This window comes from Urocitellus parryii, chromosome 3, assembly GCF_045843805.1.
Source record: "Urocitellus parryii isolate mUroPar1 chromosome 3, mUroPar1.hap1, whole genome shotgun sequence".
Lineage (NCBI taxonomy): Eukaryota > Metazoa > Chordata > Mammalia > Rodentia > Sciuridae > Urocitellus > Urocitellus parryii.
The window spans coordinates 170352428-170372631 of record NC_135533.1 but is presented as its reverse complement, the minus strand read 5'-3'; the positions used below and the strand labels follow the sequence as shown (position 1 = coordinate 170372631).

The 20204-nt window shown below is 41.6% G+C and overlaps 1 protein-coding gene across 1 annotated transcript in view; it reads left to right on the top strand.

Moving 5' to 3' along the window:
- Rft1 (RFT1 glycolipid translocator homolog) overlaps window positions 1-15598 on the top strand; it is a 42073-nt gene extending 26475 nt beyond the window's left edge. The window contains exons 8-13 of the mRNA XM_026388638.2: window positions 571-621; window positions 1655-1785; window positions 3442-3586; window positions 7204-7309; window positions 13187-13436; window positions 14191-15598. Of these exons, the coding sequence (XP_026244423.1) occupies window positions 571-621; window positions 1655-1785; window positions 3442-3586; window positions 7204-7309; window positions 13187-13436; window positions 14191-14358 (851 nt within the window). The 3' untranslated portion in view covers window positions 14359-15598. The remainder of the gene's footprint in view (window positions 1-570; window positions 622-1654; window positions 1786-3441; window positions 3587-7203; window positions 7310-13186; window positions 13437-14190) is intronic.
- Window positions 15599-20204: the final 4606 nt, after the last annotated feature.

The window sequence follows — 20204 nt, the reverse complement described above, 5'->3', positions numbered from 1 at the left end:
GTAACTTAGTGGTAGAGTGCTTGCCTAGCTTGTACAATGCCTAGGGTTCTATTCTCAGCACTGCAAAAAACAAATAAACTTGTGACAGTCGTTTAATAATTTCTTTTTCTTTTTCTTTTTTTTTTTTAGAGAGAGAGTGAGAGAGACAGAGAGAGAATTTTTTAATATTTATTTTCCATTTCTCGGCGGACACAACATCGTTGTTTGTATGTGGTGCTGAGGATTGAACCCAGGCCGCATGCATGCCAGGCGAGCGCGCTACCGCTTGAGCCACATCCCCAGCCCGTTCAATAATTTCTCCATATTTTATTTGTAACTTATTAGATTGGTTTTATTGGTTGGTTTTTAATTTAGCTGGCTTGGAGATTTGCTGTTAATAAAGCCCTCAGCATTGTCCAAATTATGAGGTTACTTGAAATCAGCCTTAGGACAAGGAACATGTCTGTAACCAATTATCTGATTTTTCTTCTTTGAGGGTATTCGTCCACCTGAAAAGTTGATAAATGATAAGAGTAAAGGAAATTAATTTATGCATTGAAAATACTAATTATTTTGCTTTTCCATTTATAGGCGAGAGATATGTGATGACATTTTTGAATGTATTAAATTTTGGTGATCAAGGTAAGATGAAATTCTATAGTGTTTTAATTAAAGGTGAATACTATTAATAGATACTTCTTAATATCTTTCTTTGTGGTTTGACATATTTAGTGAGCAATGAATCTGAACACTATTATAAATGAATAAATGAATTTTAAAAAAATATTTATTTTTTAGTTGTAGTTGGACACAATACCTTTATTTTATTTACTTATTTTTATGTGGTGCTGAGGATTGAACCCAGGACCTCACACATGCTAGGCAAGCACTCTACCACTGAGCCACAACCCCAGCCCCTAGAAATGAATTCTTAAGATTATAAATTGTACATCTTTGTATAAACATATACAGTGTACTGACTATGCCCTCTTGTGTAACTTGAGTGGCAAGTTATTGTTGAGACCCTTTTGCCTTCTGCTGCCTGCTGAGCTCTGGTGCTCATTTTGGGGGTTGGAAGTGTGCTAGGAGAGAAGAAAAAGGGAATTCACTATCACAGTAATAAAGATCTGTCCTGGGTTTATGTGGCTAAATAGGTCTTTCTCAGTTTTTTTTTCTTTTCCATATTTATTTATACCAAAGAAATGAAAAAACAATTTAAGGGCTGGGGATGTGGCTCAAGCGGTAGCGCGCTCGCCTGCCATGCGTGCGGCCGGGGTTCGATCCTCAGCACCACATACAAACAAAGATGTTGTGTCTGCCGAAAACTAAAAAAATAAATATTAAAAAAAAATTCTTTAAAAAAAAAAAAAGAAAAAACAATTTAAAAAGCAACTTTACTTTTATTAAAAAGTGCTAGATAGAAGATCTTGTCGATTGTGTGAATGTCAGCATCTTGATCGATATCGTATTATAGTTTTGCAAGATGTTACCATTTTGGGAAACTGGGTAATGGGTACATGGGCTCTCTGGATTATTTCTTTAACTACATGTAAAGCTAAAATTATCTCAAGATTTTTAAAAAGTTTAATTAAACATATTTACCATTTTAATAATGTTGTGAAAGTTAAAATAGAAAAACAAATATGATTGTCATTTCTTTCTTTTTGTTTTATAGGTGTATATGATATAGTGAATAATCTTGGGTCCCTTGTGGCCAGGTTAATTTTTCAGCCAATAGAGGAGAGTTTTTATATATTCTTTGCTAAGGTGCTAGAGAGGGAAAAGGATGCCACACTTCAGCGGCAGGTAATCCTGGTTCTCATGCCTATCATCTCTCAAGTGAACTTCTATCTAATTGCTAGACAGACAGAAATGTGGAATGGTCTATTTCCCTTTTGTTTGATATGAAATGTTCTTCTAGTTTTCATTTTTCTATCACATTCTGGCAGATGGCAGCACCTAAGCTCATTTCTGTTTCCTGACCTTTACCCTCTCCTCCTGGCTGTCCCCTTTTGTCTTACCCCTTTGTCCCTTTGTATGCCCTTACTTTTGACCCAGCCCTCCCAGCTTTTTTTTTTTTTTTTTTTTTTTGGCTACTGGGGATTTAACCCAGGGGCACTTAATCACTGAGCCACATCTCCACCCCTTTTTATTTTTTATTTTGAAACAAGGTCTCTCTAAGTTGCTGATGCTGGTTCAAACTTGCAGTCCTCCTGTCTCACAGGCGTACACTACCATTCCTGGCTTCAGAGCTCTTTATAGTTGTCCCCAGTGCAGCACAGAACACCCACCCATGGCTTAGTTTTAGGTATAAGAATAAGATTGTCTCTCCTATTCTCAGATTCTCAAGAACCAGAGGGCCAGGTGCAGTGGCACACACCTGTAATTTCAGCAACTTTGGAGGCTGAGGCAGGAGGATCACAAGCAACTTGAGGCCCTAAGCAACTTGGCAAGATCCTTCCTCAAAATAAAAAATAAATAAATAAAAAGGGCTGGGGGTGTGGTTCTATGGTTAAGCACACCTGAGTTCAATCCTTAGTACCAAAAAAAAAAAAAAAAAAAAAAAGAACCAGGGAAGAAAATATGTGGTCACAGGGCTTCTCTCACCACACCAATTATGTAAGTTTTTTAAAGACTGTGTCTGTCCAGGGCTACATTCTGACCCTAAAAATCTATGTACTCTGGTTGGTCAATACGAAGAAATTTTAATCCAGGAGCATTTGGTTATAGAAACTGCTTTTTCTAAAACCATTGAAAATGTCTGACGTATCTTAGAATTCAAAGAAAACGAAATCCATCTCTTACATATGTAAGAAGGCATTTTACAAAGTATAGTTTATGCACACAGTATCTCAAGATGAGCTACTTTAGTTCTCAGTCTGGTTTAAGAATATGAACCCAAGTGTACATTGATAATAAATCAACATCTTGAGATATTTGTCAGGAGAAACATGAGCCGGCTGGCATAGATGAAAACTTACTCCATTTTAGAATAAAATATCAGGGCTGGGGCTGTAGCTCAGTGGCAGAGTGTTTGCCTAGCACGTGTGAGGCCATTTTACATAAGGGACTTGAGCATCCTCAGATTTTAGATTTATCCATTGTTGGCAAGTGACCTTAGCATCACATAAAAATAAATAAAGACATTCTGTCCATCTACAACTACAAAAAAAAAAAATCTTTTTGATCAGGGTACAGTGAGTGGTTCATAAGCAATATTTAAAATGATTCATTCTAAATGAGTTGAAAACTAAACCTCCCCTCTTGCTACCTAAAAGACACACACTATCCCCACTTTTTTTTTTCCTGATTGAAAAGAAATGTGCTACAGAAAAGCAATGAGGTCTTATCTTAATTCATTTGGAAAAATGATCTGTAAAACAGTACAGGGGGAAGGTGAGATGTGAGGGTGTTCTTCAGTTCATGATTTATCCAGCTTCCTTCCCTTTCCCCCTAACCCAGGAGGACTTTGCTGTGGCTGCTATGGTTTTGGAGTCCTTGCTCAAGCTGGCCCTGCTGGCTGGCCTGACCATCACTGTTTTTGGCTTTGCCTATTCTCAACTGGCTCTGGATATCTATGGAGGGGCCATGCTTAGCTCAGGATCAGGTATGTGCTAGAGTTTTGTCTAGTTTGTTTTAATTTCCAAACAGAAATAGAAGAGTCTCCTGAAGTTCAAAAATTTGTGCACACGCAGTCAACATCTGTGTTCCTGGAGAGTTGTGGGAAAGCTGGGCTTGTGGGACTGTTCTCTCACTGGAGTTGAGATGTGCATGCTCAGGGTGATCAGTTCCCCAGCCTCACCTGGAGAAGTTATGAATCTTCCTTACAGTTGGCTTTTCCTCTCAGGCCTAAAATGTGTTTTGCCAAGCACTTGCCTGTGCTCCCTCTGGGGCAAGGGAGGAGAGCAGAGAGCAGGCTCTAATGAATCTCCACTTGGTATTAAACACATCTGAAGATAGTAAATGCCACATAAATCCCAGGCCTGATGCATAAAAGCCTCGGAAGGACAACCCAGAGCAATTTGCAGAGAATAAAATTGATCTCAGCAAATAAAATGGTATATTTAATCCACTGACTCTTGGTGTTTGAAGGAGAAAACTATTGAATATGTCTGATGAAATACCTGGTGCCCAGGCTGCTGAGACTCTCATAGCACTTTCTGGTCCTTGGGAACTTCACCAGTTTCAAAATGTGTTGAGCTATAGGCTAGCAATAGTCCATTTGTAGAATTTCATTTTGGATTTAGCAAAGATGTTTTTAATTACTCAGGTCACTAGCAAGAACCTAGAAGATTTTTTTCTGTTGCCCTATCTCAGTATAATTAAGGGCTTTGTCCAATGCCTTTTTACAAGTTCTTTCACTATTGTAGTTGCCACTATACTGGCGCTCAAACTTTTGATATTGGGAAAAAATGGTCAAGTTTCTACACTAGAGCAAAGGTCATGAAGTTTGTAGGAACACCTGCTATGAAGCCAATGAAGTGGTTTGCAGCTCCCTGGGGCTTGTGTTGTGAGAAGTACATTTCCATCAGGCAACTGCAGGGAGGCCTCATTAGGAAGCCATTAGTAAGTTTATGTGCAGAGATTGGGGATCAACTGTTTAACAGCAGCTCTGCCCCTTTAGAAAGCAATCACTAAGGAGCAGCCTTTTCTGTAACAGTCACAGGATGTTGCCAAGAAAGGCTGTCCCATCATTGTAATGTTCATCTGGTAGAGTAATTAATCACAGAAGAGATACACACAAACTACTATCATTGTGTTGTCCTTTTATTTAAGTGAGGTGCAGGTATGGTTTTGAGTGTCAATAATAGAGTTAGCAATTAAAAAGATCAGAGTTCTGAATCATTAATAATTTTATACTCAAAAAGTTGTTCTCCAGTCTCATCTTCAGAGAGAGCAGTCCTGAGAATAATTCTTGTTTCTCAGTGTCTTAAAAGCATTGTGGTTTGGTGTGTCACTGCAGGGTCTTCAGGACCACTGGCCTCTCTTGCCTAGGCCAAGGTCCCAGTATAACTGCCCCAGCACCGTCTTTTAGCATTTATCTCTGAGTCTTTGGTGTCTCACACTTTTTTGGGGGGGAGGGCGGGTACCAGGAATTGAACTTGGGCGCTTAACCACTGAGCCACATCCCCAGCCCTATTTTATATTTTATTTAGAGACAGGGTCTCATTGAGTTGCTTAGTGCCTCACTTTTGCTGAGGTTGGCTTTGAACTCGTGATCCTTCTGCCTCAGCCCCCAGAGCTGCTGGGATTGCAGGCGTGTGCCACCGTGCCTGGTAGTGCCTCTCACTTTGATCAAACTTCCACTCTCTGTAAAGCCCATTTGGCTTCTAGGTAGGGCAGTACTTTTCACAATGTGCCTGCTGACTGTCCCTATCCGTGCTACCCCTCTTCTCCCTACCTACTCCTGTCTCATCAGACTGTATCTCCTTAGGCCTTTACTGTACCAGAAAATATAACACTTTTGCTCTCTCCATTCTAACTCGTATTCCCCACAACCCTCTTTTTTGTTTTTCAATACTAGGGATTGAACCCAGGTGCATTCTACCATTGAACTACATCCCCAGCCCTTTTTATGTCTTATTTTGAGACAGTGTCTCTCTAAATTGCCCAGGCTGGCCTTGAATTTGCAATTCTCCTGCCTTAACCTTCCAAGTAGCTGGGATTATAGGCATGTACCACCATGCCCAGCTTCTTGACTTTTTAATTTTTTTTTCTTTGTGGCTTTATATTACTTTCCTGGGGCTTCATGACAAAGTACTACAGACTGAGTGGCTTTATTTAATTATTTTGCTGTGCTAGGGTTTGAATTTGTGTATGTTAGGCATGTGTTCTACCACTGAGCTACACTCTCAGTCCCTCTAGTGACTTTATTTTGTTTGTTTGTTTGTTTGGTACTAGGGATTGAACCACTGAGCACATCTACAGCCCTTTTTTATATTTTCTTTTGATAAAGGGTCCTGCTGAGTTGTTCAGGGCATCACTAAGTTGCTGAGGCTGGCTTAGAACTTGCCATCCTCCTGCCTCAGTCTCTTAGGCCACTGGGATTACAGGCATGTGCCACCACACCTGGCCCTTTAGCGACTTTAAATCGCAGAACTTACTGTATCATGGTCCTTTCTGAGGGCTAGAAGTCCAAAATCAAGGTGCCAGCAGGGTTTTGCTCTCTGATAGCACTAGGGGAAGCTCTTTTCTTGCCTATTCTAGTTTCTGGTGTTTGTCCACAGTCCTGGGTATTCCTTGGCTTGTCCTTGTATCACTTAAGTCATGTGGCCATGTTCTCCCTATTTGTCTTCACATTTTCTTCCCTTTGTGTGTGTGTGTGTGTGTGTGTGTGTGTGTGTGTGTATATATATATATATATATAGGTCTTTTGTCCACATTTCCCCTTTTTGTAAGGATTCCAGTCATTGGCTTAGATCTCTTTTTAACTATATTAGCTCCATAAAGACCTGTTTCTAAATAAGATCATATTCTGAGATGCTAGGAGTTAGAACTTCAGTGTGTCTTAGGGTACGTAGTTCAACCCATAACATCTCATTTAATTCACAGTTTAAGATTCCATCTTTGAAGTCCCCAAATTGTCTCAAAGCTTTCTCTCTTTAGTCACTGCTTCATGCCAGAGTTTGTATTCCTCATGCCTGTAGGCAGCTCACTGTCTATCCTCAGATGGGCCGATGAAAGCTGTTAGCATTCAGTTACCTGGTGAGAGTAACCCTGTTTCTTTCTGCTTTGGCCAGAGAGAGGAGGATAGGGAGAAGCTTATTAATTAGTGATAGAATTGCATTACTTTGTTTGAGAAGGAAATATCATTATTGGCTCTGGTTCTCATTGTGGATTGTGAATGTTCTATCTCAGTAGATCTTTTTCAAGGACCTGCTCAACTGAGATTCCCTTAATATTCAGGGCCACTTGTGTCTTGAGCATTCAAACTAGCAGGCCTCCTTGTGCTGATTTTAAAATGAGCAGATTAGCTTGCTTTTAGTTGTTAGATCTATATATGTATTCAGATCTGTATATTTATTCATAACTATTCTTTTGTTTTTAACTGATTACTTTAGTAGTACCATGGAAGGCTGGGAGTCCTCCAATATGTGCGCATTCTGTCCACTGTTACCAGTAGGTCCCATGGCCCAGTTCTGGTGTTTTCTTAGCATTCACCCAAACTGTGGTAGTATGTAGTCCTATTTGGATCTAGAATCTTGGTGGGTTGTTTCCTTGTAGGTCCGGTTTTGCTGCGTACCTATTGTCTCTACGTCCTCCTGCTTGCCATCAATGGAGTAACTGAGTGTTTCACGTTTGCTGCCATGAGTAAAGAGGAAGTTGACAGGTGGGTAACCTAGAAGGTACACCCTTAATCATGACCTTTGGCCAAAATGAACTAACTTGCTAATCTTTTTTCTTTTCATTCTGAACATGTGTTTACTGATGGCTTTCTCAGAGAGAATACTAGACCACAAGTATGCTGCATCCCCAGGATCTCTACACCCTGGCATGATTTAGCTAGTACTCCCTATAATAGGGTCAGGGGACAGCAAGTTCTGTGTGCTTCCCTTTGTGGATGGAGAAATGTCATCCCTAAAGTGTCATGATTGTCTAGGTGTACAGAGTCAGGCATACAATAAGGTAGACTTCCATCTCTCCATCCTATTACCCAGCCCCCACTTAGTGGTCCTCAGCTCTTGTTATCTGTTGACTCTAGATCAGCAACCCTGCTCTGGAACTTCAGCCAGTGGGTCTTAACATTGGTTGTGTGTCAAAATCCTCTGTGGAGCTTATTAGAAATGCATATTTCTATCTGCTATATTTGCACTACTCCTTTTCCCATCATACCTGTAGGAACAGCAGGCCCTTGAGAGTGAGTTTCATGTGTGCATGTATATATATATCAATTATTCTGAGGTGAACTCCTGGTTAAGTGCCTTTGGCCCACACCCAGAATTATTCACCTCTTCTGTCCTAAATACCAAAACCTAGCAAGGCAGTATCTTAATGCACCACTATAGGACAAGGTTAAGGAACAGCATAAAAGACAAGAGAGGAAAATAGAGAAGAGAATAGAAAAGGTTGGTGTAGATGGCAGGGTGAGTGGCTCTTGTTATTCAATCGCCCCTTGAGGCTTGGATCTCTTGTGTGTTTTCATGCTGCCTCTGTAACCTTAAGTGCTATTGAGAACTCTCTGAGGCCTGGTCATAGAGGCAGGATGGGGAAGGGAGCTCAGAATCAGGAAACCTTTCCTCCTATTAGACTGGCTTCTGTCTGTTCTCATCTTGGGATGCTTCAAATAGAAGCTATGGTGACTTTGTTTGCTACTAGTGATCGAGAACTTGTCTAGACCAATGTCCCAGCCTAGACCAATGAGATTCTCCTAGGAAATTCTGCTACTTCCCAGACCAGTTGAGTTAGAATTTGGGGAGGCTTGAACCAGGGAATCAAGTCATTACACAGTTCCAGGTGATTCTGATTCTAAGTGTGTGATAACTACCGGCCCAGGCCAGCTTTCACAGTAAACATACATTGAGCTCTGTGACCCAGTAGATACCTTGGTACTGAAGCCAAAATCCACAAAGCAGGAAGTATTCCAGTTATGCACAAGATACAGTGATGCTTTTTATTTCTTCTACTTCATTTTTCAAAAATATCATCTTATAACCTTCTGAATTGATTTCTCAGCCTATTAATAGGTCCCAATCCATAGTTTTATTTATTTATTTATTCATTTTGTAATACTGGGAATTGAACCCAGACTCTTGTGCATGCTAGGCAAGCACTCTGCTACTAAGCTACATCCCAAGACCTATCATAGTTTTAAAATAGTGGTCTAGACATGGTTTTCACCTCAAATAATTAGGTTTGTAGCTATAGAATTGCTTTGAGTCCACTCTTCCCCCACCCCATGGATGAAAAAGTCTAAGTTTACTTTGAAAGTACCATGTTTTTTATTTAAAATGCTTCTCACAATTGAATCATTTAAAAATATAATTTGACACATACTAACTATGGCTTTGTGACATCATAGAAAGAGCTTGGACTAGCAGTCTAGCACTTGAAGGGAATTTTATTGTAATAACTTTAGCGTTAGTGTGTGTGTGGGTCAACACTGAATCCATTTAAAATGTAAAAAAGAAAAAAAATTGCTGCTCAGCACAGTGGCTCTCACCTGTAATCCAAGTGACTCAGGAGGCTGAGGCAGGAGGATCATAATTTCCAGGTCAGCATTGGCAAACAAGTAAAACCCTTTCTCATAACAAAAAAATAAAGGTCTGAGATTGTAGCTCAATGGAGAGTACCCCTGGGTTCAATTTCTAATACCACAAATAAATAAAAAACCTTGCAACAAAACCAAGAGGAAATACAGTGGATGGTTGCTTTCTTTTCTTTTATGTTGCACTGAACCAAAGGAAACAACTCTTTAAGTTAGCTATAATGGAATGTTGACAATATTTCAACCTCTGGAAAATTGTTTTCATGGTATTAGGAAGCAGAAAAATCAGAGGCCAGAGCACCTTCTAACGCAGTTCTTATCTGATATAACTTCGATCCCCTTGGAGTAAAATATGACTTTAAGCATGGTCTTCGGACAGCACTCTCAGTTCTGTCTGGGTCCCTGTCCCCAGCCCTCTGTCCTGGTCTGAGCATATGGAACACCCAAGTTCATCATAGACCCTGTTTTTGTTTTCTTTTTTTTTTTTCATCCTTGTGAATTTAACCAAATAAAACTGTAGCTCGGATTTTTATAGTAGAATTAATAGCTTAAATTAAATGTTAAAATCGATTTTGATGACTTTACATTGAACATTTTAGATTCAGAATTTAAAAAAGGCATTGATGCAGACGTGGATTTTTATCTAGTCAACTTCAGGTTAACCAGTGTTTTTCTAAATAAAAATAGAGTGGTTAGTTCTGAAATGTTAAGGCTTCCTTTGAATTGCAAGTTGCTTTTTATTTAATAGCCTAATATATAGGATCCGATTGATGGATTTTTTCATTATACTGTACTGAAGAATTTTTGTTCTCTTTTGTGTAAGATGTCTCATTTTCTTTCTTGCATTCAATAAAAACTTTTGCGCATTTACTCTCTAACAAGCATTTTTTTAAGTTTTGGGAATACAGCAGTGAAAAAAACAGCTAAGATCCCTGCTCTCCAGAGCTAATGAGAGGCAAACTAGTTAAGAAAGTAGAAAATGGGCTGGGGATTTGGCTCAAGTGGTAGCACGCTCGCCTGGCATGCGTGCAGCCCGGGTTCGATCCTCAGCACCACATACAAACAAAGATGTTGTGTCCGCCGAAAACTAAAAAAAATAAATAAATATTAAAAAAAAAGAAAGTAGAAAATGTACTGTACTAAAAAATAAAATAGTATTATGTAGTGAGTGGTGGGGGGCCATTAGATTGGCTAAGTTGAGGTCTGAATGACCAAAAGATGGTCAGAGACAGGACAATGCTTTCTAGGCAGAGGAAGGCCCAAGATTGACAGCTCCTTTGCCTGATTTATTGATCTTAGAGTGCCCTTATATATAAACCACATAACTGTTGAATGAAAAATGACTGTGATCTTCTTGTGCTGATACATAAGAGGTCAGTGCTGTCCTTTTTGTATCTGCAGAGGCTCCATTTTACACATTTTTTTTTTAATTTTAATATTTATTTATTTATTTATTTGTTTTTAATTATCAGCGGACACAACATCTTTTTTTGCTGAGGATCGAACCCGGGCTGCATGCATGCCAGGCGAGCGCACTACCGCTTGAGCCACATCCCCAGCCCCCATTTTACACATTTGTAATCCCAGCAACTAAGGAAGCTGAGGCAGGAGAATCACAAGTTCAAGGCCAGCCTCAACAACTTAGCAAGACCCTGTCTCAAGATAAAAAATAAAAAGGACTGGGGATGAAGCTCCATGGTAGAGCATCTATGGATTAAATGCTGCCAAAAACAAACAAAACAAAATTTGTGTGGCTGTGATTTAATGTGTTCAGTTAGCAGCTACTAAGGGGTGCTTTGGACAATACTACAGTTAATACCCTTGACCATCCATTTTCTGGTAAACCTGATTTTAAATCCAGTATCTTCTCGCATCATGGAGAAATAAGCATTCATAAATAAATTGCTATTTATGTAAACCAACCCTTATAAAATAGTCAATGTCAATGATGAATAATTTTGCTTTGATTTCAATAGTGCTGTTTTAATTGCATCTTTAAAGCTCTTTATTTTTTTTAATGAAGTTGATTATGTCTTTAAGGCTACAGATTTGTGACTTCTGAAAAGTTTAGCAGCTACAGAGCCTCTTGTAGTGGAAGACAGTGGGCCTTATCATTCTCAACTCCTCCCAGATGGTCATACCAAAGAGGCTACATAGTTGAATGCTTCCCAGCTTGAATTAGCTATTGGTTTCATTCATTACTGCCATTTTACTTGGAGTTGTGTGAGGATGACTTTGAAAGTTTTTGAATCTGTAGCTCAAACACCAAGGATTGGTGTAGAATACCCTTCTGAAATAGTTCTTGAAAAAAATAACAGATTATATGTCTGCTTCTTTTGGAAAAGAGGTCAAACTCCTGGTCTGTGATGGGTCCCACCTTCAGTGGCTTGTTATGAAATGACTATTCTGATTATTTATTAGTAGTAAAAAAATAAAAAAGCTTCCCTAGTGGAAGATGAGCACAATGGTGCATACCTGTGATCCCAGCAACTCGGAGGCTGAGGCAGAAGGATCGCAAGTTCAAGGCTAGCCTCAGCAATTTAGTAAGGCCCTGAGCAACTTAGTGAGACCCTATCTCAAAATTTAAAAAAATTGGAAGGCTGGAGATGTAGCTTAGTGGTAAAGTACCTCTGGATTCCATCCTCAGTACCACCAAAAAATAAATAAACCTTCCCCAGTGGAGGTGCAGGCTCTTGCACTTCTATTAAGAGATTTTTCTACTAAGCAGCAAATTTTGTTGCTGGAATTCTAGATGAAATCACCTTTCTAGTTAGGCAGTATATTGTGTGTGTGTGTGTGAGAGAGAGAGAGAGAGAGAGTGTGTGTGTGCATGCACGCGCAAGTGCTTGTGTGCATGTGTGAGCACACACGCATTTACCATGTGTTTTCATAAAGTATATTTCCATAGCACCTTGTATTTGTTCGGCCCAAGGACCTGTAAGTGGGCATTCAGGGAGCACAGTGGCTTTCTTTCAATGCTTCATGTGAAGAACCTGGATGGCCTCTTCAGAGTCCATCCAGTGGACACAGCTTGGGGACCTAAGGGTTTGGTTCCCTCAACAGTTGTGTATTCATGGAGTGTCTTCTCTGAGCTAGATGGAAACCAGATTCTGGGAAATTTGGTTCATGACTATACCATAGTCTTTTGGAGGACTACGGCAGTTATTTTATGTTTGCTGAGACTTAGTTCCTTCCTTTGCAGAGAAGTGAGGATGACTAAGTGATGTGCTTCTTTGAAATCAGAAGTGATAGGAATAGCATAACTGCTTAGCTCCAGAATCCAGAGAGCCTTAGAAATAGAGTAGAAAAGAGTATATAAGAGTCTGCAAATACCAGAGGGGATCCAGGCTTCGCTTCCTGCTCAGATTTTATTCTGGAGGCTGGTCACTTGTTTTGAGTGCGGTCTACTACCCAAGTTTATGGGGTATTACATTTCCCAAGGGAGGCAGTGTTAGGCACTGAAGGTTGGGGGCTGGGAGTCAGACTGGCATATTGGCTTATTCCTTAGGCAAGTTCTTCGGTCTCTGTGCTTCTTACTTTGTCTGTGAAACAAATCCAGGCTCCAAAGGACAAGGGCAGGCTATTTGTGTTCATTTATCAATGTGTCCTCACATTCCTCACAGGCCTGTCATAGTATCTAATATATAACTATTATCCAGGTCACATTCTTATACCTTATGTTGGGGGCTTGCGCTGAACAGGATTTTTATGCATTTTGATAACTAAGTTGCTTCACTAATCAACTATTATCCTTAAAACACATAAATATCTTGAATCATTCATTTCATACTCTTCAGTTCAAGGGTAAATGGGACATTGACATTTCTATGTTATGTGTGTAGCATTCAATGTTATAGAAAACTGTATTATGGGAACTTAACTGGACTTATGGGAAAGCAGAGGTTCTTTCTGTGAATTGTTGTTCATGGCCACTTTTTTATACAAGTCTTATCTTGAATCAAGGTACCCACTGCCCTGTTTTGCTTGTCTCCTTCTCCTCAGGTACAATTTCACAATGCTGGCACTGTCATCCTCATTCCTGGTGCTGTCCTATCTCCTGACCCGTTGGTGTGGCAGCGTGGGCTTCATCCTGGCCAACTGCTTTAACATGGGCATTCGGATCACACAGAGCCTTTGCTTCATCTATCGCTACTACCAAGAGAGCCCACACAGGCCCCTGGCTGGCCTGCACCTGTCGCCAGTCCTTCTTGGGGCATTTGCCCTCAGTGGTGGTATTACTGGTGTTTCAGAGGTGAGATCCCGCAGCCTCCACACCACATGCTTCTGTAGCTCTCCACTGCCCCCCCCCTTAGGTTTCCCCTTCCCCCTGCTTGAACTGATTGGACAATTATTTACCTCCTCTTATCCTTTCCGTAGGCGTCTGGAGCATCACCTTTTGCTAGACATGACAAGAAAATTACCAGTGGGAAGAGAGTAGACCCACAGCCCAGTTGACATACCTTTTATCTAATTTGGAAGCCAGAATAATAGTCACCTTTAGTCCACGGCCAGCCAGGCCAGCACAGATGGTGTGAACAGTTTGGGTGGGAAAATCCTCAGGGAGTTTAAATTAAAGACACAGACACCATTTTATCTTTAAACCAGCTCCGGGACAGCTCCTCTAACCCTCAGCCTCAAGCTTCTCAGGGAGGCAGCGAGGTTTTACTGAAGAGGCTAGCAAGAGAGAGAGAGAGAGAACGCTAGGGAGAGGGCTTTTGTTGGGCAACAAAGAATTCTGGGGAAATTCCCATCCAATGAAGGTCAGGTGCAATGATTGGATCTTTGGGGCAGTGGTGAGACCCACCTCAACACAGACAAGCTCTCCAACCTAAGAAGGGTGGGGAAAGCTCTGCCACATTAAAAGTGACTGAGCGCCTCACACCCAGCTGGGGAAGAAACTCATTCATGTGCAAGGATGGTCTCCCACAGCCACTTTCCCTGGCTTGTCCCAGAAGAAGGGGGTACACACCCAGGAACCAGGCAGTGACAGTGCTTTCCTTTCCCAGGTGTTCCTGTGCTGTGATCAGGGCTGGCCCGCTAGGCTGGCACACATCACTGTGGGGGCCATTTGCTTAGGACTGACTCTTGGGACAGCATTCCTCACAGAAGCTAAGCTGATCCACTTTCTCAGGACTCATTTTGGAGTATCCAAAGTTGCTGACAAAATGACTTGACTTCAAGAGCGTCTTGATACCTGTGGCACCTGGATCCACTTGGGACAGTTCTTGGGTGCAATGTTACCATGTAAAAGCCCTGCCAAGGGGTCTGCAGTATAGTGAGAACCACCCAGGACGTGAGACCCTGGATGAAACACTCATCCACTGGAAGTCTCAAATGCAAAGGAGGAATTTTCATTTTTAAGTGGAAACCAAACAGCCTTTTTAAAATAGATGTACTTTTGTCATTATTTTGTTCTAATCAATACTTTTGTTTTTATGAATATATTTATTCCTATTGAGTGTGATTGACCTTTGTAGCTACATGCTCCAGCAAACTTTATCTTAGATGTTAGTAGTGAATAATGATCTGGCCAAGAAAAAGAGAGGCAGCTGTTTATCCCTCACAGGAATATTTAGATTCTTCCGTAAAATAAGGAAAAAACCAGATGCTGTGCACCAAACAAGAACAGAATGTGGCCTGGGAGTTGTGGCTTTCCACATGTCAACGCTGTGGTTGGAGTTTTTAGAGAAGGAAAAATGTTACTAAACAAAAAACCTCAAATGCAGATGTGAAGCTTTTGGGATCACATTTCCCCGTGTGCGTGAAGAATCTTGCCTATCATGCTTTTATTCCCCAGGCTAGCTTGTGCCTTCCCCAGGAATTGTTGATTGGAGGGAGGGTAGAAGTTAGCTGAAGACTTCAGGTCTGACCACCTGAAAGAAGGGGGGGCTTTGAAGGTTTGAAATTACTCCAGCACGAGCTACTTTTAGCAGTTTTCTGTAACTTTGCACATGGAAATTGATGACCAAAGTTGTGTAAATGTTTCTTTTTATCCTTAGAATAAAATAAGACAAACTCTCTATGGCAAATATCACCAAGTCAAGCCCTTCTCACTGACCTGTTATTTCCAGCACTGCTCAGTACAACTGAATTCCAGCCCCAGGACAAGAGTGGTAGGCTTCAGGGAGTGAGCCTCCTGGCCACCACATGAACCCAGGCTCCCTGTGCCCTGTATATGCAGGTGAGATCGTCAAGCATTGTTCTGGGGTTGTAAAGTGTTTTTTTTTCTTTTTTTTAATATTTATTTTTTAGTTGTAGTTGGATACAATATCTTTAATTAATTAATTTATTTTTATGTGGTGCTGAGGATCCAGCCCAGAGCCTCACCCGTGCTAGGTGAACACTCTACCACTGAGCCACAACCCCAGCTCCAAGTGTTTTTCTTTTTTCATTAATGTATTAATTCCTTTTAGACATGATTTCTCTTTGGAAGTACATGCACAGACTATGTCTTCAATGTTAATAGTTAGTAATCCTCTGGCCTAATGTCTCCAGATCTTCCAAGTTTACCTCCAGAAAGAGGGCCAGTAAAGGCAGCTGGTATTGTTCATTGAAACGCATGCATTTAAACCCACTTGCTTGGACTCAGTACCAAGAAGCTGAGGACCAAGACCCATCAGCCTACCAAGACTAGGGCCCAGTCACTTTGACACCTTTTTATCTGTTTCCCCTCTGAATTGAGACACCGAATGCAAGGTATCTTAAGCAATAGAGGCCCTCCAAAAGCATTATCTTGGTAGGGTAGGATCAGGCTAAGTCAGAAAAAAGGGTTATCTCAAGTGCACAGAAATGGGCCTTCCATTCACACAAGCTCCTTCTCTTCTGCTGCTGACTATTCCACTGTCCCCTTCCCCAGAGTCCTGCCACTCACCATGCTCACTTGACAGACATAAAGCATAGTCTTCCAGCCATGTGCCTCAGAGTGTTCTGGATTACAGGTTAGAAATGTAGGTTCCCAGACCTTGAGATGCTGAGGTCTTTGGGTATGGGACTACCATTCTCAGGTGGAGAGAGGCTCTATGTCTGACAGCGGGGTTCTTCCCCTCATCTCCTCCCACATTATCCACCAGGTGCTGCTGTTGGGACCTACTCCTCTTGACAGATGGCCAGCTGGAACATGGGCCAGATTCCTTTTTATGTCCTGCTTTCCTGTTTCTAGGACAAGTAGTGCTGTGTATGTTAGCTTTCTATCACTGAAAAGAAAATCAATTTAGAGGAGGAAAGATTTATTTTGGCTTACGGTTTCAGAAGTTTCAGTCCATGGTTGACTGGCCCATTGCTATGGGCCTGTGAATCAGAGTATCATGGCAAAGAATTTGTGGTGCAGCAGAACTTCTCACCTCATGGCAGCCAGGAAGCAGATGGGGGAACAAACCAGGGACAAAATATACCTTTCTAGAGCATGTCCCCAGTGACCTACTTCTTCCAACTAGGCACAGTTTCTACCACTTCCCAATATTCAATTCAGTTATGAACCAATCAATGGGTTAATACATTGATGAGAGAGCCTTCATGATTCAATCAATTCCCAAAAGCCCACCTCTGAGCATTGCTGCAATAGGGATCAAGCCTTCAATAATGAGCCTTTGGGGAATATTCCAGATTCCCACTAATATATCCTGGCTACCTGCTTCCCTGCCAGTACCTGCCTTGCAGGCTGTCAGCACTTTGGCCAAAGACCCTCCAAAGATCTCCACCCTCTTGACACTTCCCTGAAGCCCAGTGAACCTAACAATGACCTCTTGTGTTTTCTCTTACTGCCTGTCCCAGAACCATACCTCTTGCCTCAGGTCACTTGCATATGTGTGGACCAGGCTGCCCCACTTCACCCATGAAGGATTTGGCAGGGGAATCACATTTGGCTTTAAGTACCATTTTAAATGTAATGAGGCTACTTCTTCATGGAAACATGTCTGTAAGGCATGTCCTTTTTATGACAGGAGAAGCCTTCAGTGGTGAGAATAACACTATTGCTGGCTTCCTTTGCTTCTCTGACCACACATAAGAGTTGCTCACTTCAGACTTGGCCTAGGGTGACTCGGTGAGGGACATTGCTGTGCCTTGTAATGCTCACTCCATAGTTACTCCTGACTCTGGAGGTAGCATCTGCTCGGCCCTGTTTGATGCCACTTCCCAACCTAATCCAAGTACAGCTCTTCTTTCCTTCCATCTTTTTTTTTTCTTTTAATCATGTACTTATATTGCTGGTTTCATGTCAATCTCCTGGTTTAAAAAAGAATAAATTATTTTCTTCACATCCTTGTAAAGACCTTTCTTCTTTCATACCCTTCTTTCATCCAAAATGGGGGGAAAATACCTAAGGAAGGTGGGCAGATAATTTGAATCTGAACCATTAGATTTCGTCAGGGGATCATCTCTCCCTACACAGATAGTGACACTGGGACTTCGCATCCTGACCTTGGAAGAGGAATAGTTGTCTGGCGCCTTCTGTGTCTGGGACTGAAAGACTAGGGGTCTCTTTCACTCTTTTCCCTCCTCACTCTAAGGTAGTGTTTCCCATTGCTTTCCTCTCCCCTCCATTTTCCACCTGGCCTGGTCCTTGTCTTGTTTGTTTTGTTGTTATTTATGAAGCAGCTATTCCTTGATGGGTCAGGATGCATTTTGGTGCAGAGTAAAGCAGTCATGTGATTTTTGGAAGTTTGGGGAAGCCCTTCCCCTTCCTGTCTTCAGCTTGGTGATAGAATTTTTTTTTTTTTTTCACTGAGCTCAAAGACTATCATTCCAGAATTAGAGGATACTGGAAATTTGGATCCCACAGGGAAGGGCTCTGACTCATTCACACCAAGATGTACACTGACATCAGTGATTCTTACCTTGATATGGAGGAAGAAACAGGAGTTGGGAGCATCCAGAACTTGCAGGTGAAGTAGCCCAGGTGAGGGGGTGTGTAACCCCAGAAGGTAAGAGCTCAAGAGGGCTGCCATAAGGTCCCTGGGCTGAATGGAATTGATATCCAGTGGGGGAATTGGGGAACATGTTTCCAGCCAAGTCTTGGAAGAGCCATGAGTAAAAAAGGGCGGTGCCTGGTGTAAGAACTAGAGAAGAAAAAGAATAAGAGCAGGAGAAACTTTTCACATCTTTATGAACACCTGCTCTTTGGAGAGGCCAGGTGCAGAATGAGGAGGTGAAGTGAGGAGGGTGTGCAGGGTGCTTGCTGGGGAGGCTCTCAGAAGCTCCATTTTGAGAACCTTTAGAAACTACCCTACAGCCTCCAGAATATTGCTTGTACCAGGTTATTATTGGCCCTGAGGGAGAGTTCGGGAAGGCAAACTAGAAGCCAGAAGATCTGCAGAGTGTGTCAGAAAGGAACAGATTTGGAAAGATGATGAACCAAGGCATAGTATGAGGGGTCCCCTAGAAACTTCTCAAAGATAGCAAAATACACAGACCTGGAAAGGGCAGCTGAACAAAGATGCTAAAATACAGCTTCCATTTGCCAATTATTCCTGGAGTATGCAGGAAGGGACTGAGACTCTCATTTAATTTGAAAATGAGACTTCTGAGCCAATACAGATACTAATGAAAAATTATTTGTTTTGCTGTTATTTACTATACTTGAGTGAATTAGCCCTTAATGTTGTAAATATTTTATTTGCTAATTAACTTTTGAGGGTAACAAAAAGGTGTTTTATTTGAAGAATTTGGGGAGAGGGAGGGCTCATGTATTTGTATTATCAGTCAGTCCCCAATTATCTTGCCATAACCAGTTTCCCTGTTTAGTATCATTTGTTTTTAACCAGAACTGTCTCAAAATGGAGAGATTGTACTCCTAATGCATTTCAGCCTCCTTTAGGAACTAATGAAGTTTTATAACTATTTCTTAATTTCCTTAAAGATGAACTAGCAGGAGTTACTTGTTGCCCCATCCCAAAATGCACTCAATTCTTTGTCTACCACTTTTTCGGCCCTTTTTGGGAAGTTTGGCTTTAATGGAAAGTGCTAGAGGTGAAATGTCAGGCCTTTCCTTTTATGTGATAGGTCCTCAGCAGCAGAGTACGCACACCCAGAACTCTGTCCCAACCTCTGCAGGTTCCAGCACACTCACTTTTGGAGACATCTGCCCTCCTCCAGCTTGTCAACCTAAAAAAGTACACCATGTCCTACATTGAACATAACAAGTTTGTAAGTATACAAGAGTGTGGTTGCCTAACTGATGTGATGTTATGCTCTGTAGACATTTTCAAAATCCCCTTTGAAGCTTTGTATCTTGGAGCCAGCAAATTTTTGTTTCTGTCTTAGTCATGTCTGAAGTTCCTAAAGAGTTGAAGGGCCCTTGATCTTGCAAGTGTGAGGCCTAATGAACAATGTGCTGGGAGAGAGAAGAGTAGGGGAGGAGCCTGAGAGGCCGCCTGGCAGCAAAACTGTCAGGGTCCCTCTCCTAGGCAGCTGCTGGCCCTCCGCTCCTTCTGGCTGCTCACTGGAGTAAATTCTCATCTCTCCTGGGTCCCAGATATCAGGCAAGGGTGTACTAAAACTAGCAGGCAGTAACTGCTGCTCTCAGGGTAAAGGCCAAGGTTCTTCCATTTATGAGACAGTTGATTCTACCACCTTTTCCTTCCAGCCCCTCATACAATGGCCTAAGAACAGATCTTTATAAGACAGCTACAGTAGGTAATAGGCCATAAGTAGCCCCATGGCCCCATCAGCCATTGTTGGTTGGGGACCATGCAGATTGGCTAATAAGATAATTTTTAAATTTTTATCTTTTGTGGTGCAGGGGAATGAACCCAGGGCCTCGTATATGCTAAGCAATTGCTTTACCCCGAGCTACACCCAGATGGCATGGTTTATCCACGGTTGCCCTCCAGCCTCTGAGGAGCTCCATGAGAACCTGTGACAGAACAGCTGGCTTTTAAAGGAATCTTCTGGATGACATTTATTTGTTCATATTTGTCCTCTTTCCAATAAAAGTATGCCAAAGTTATGACCCTGTCAATCCTGCTTTCGTGATGTTGCCTTCTCCTGACAAGGGCCTTTGGCAAAGGTCAGCTGGGTTCAG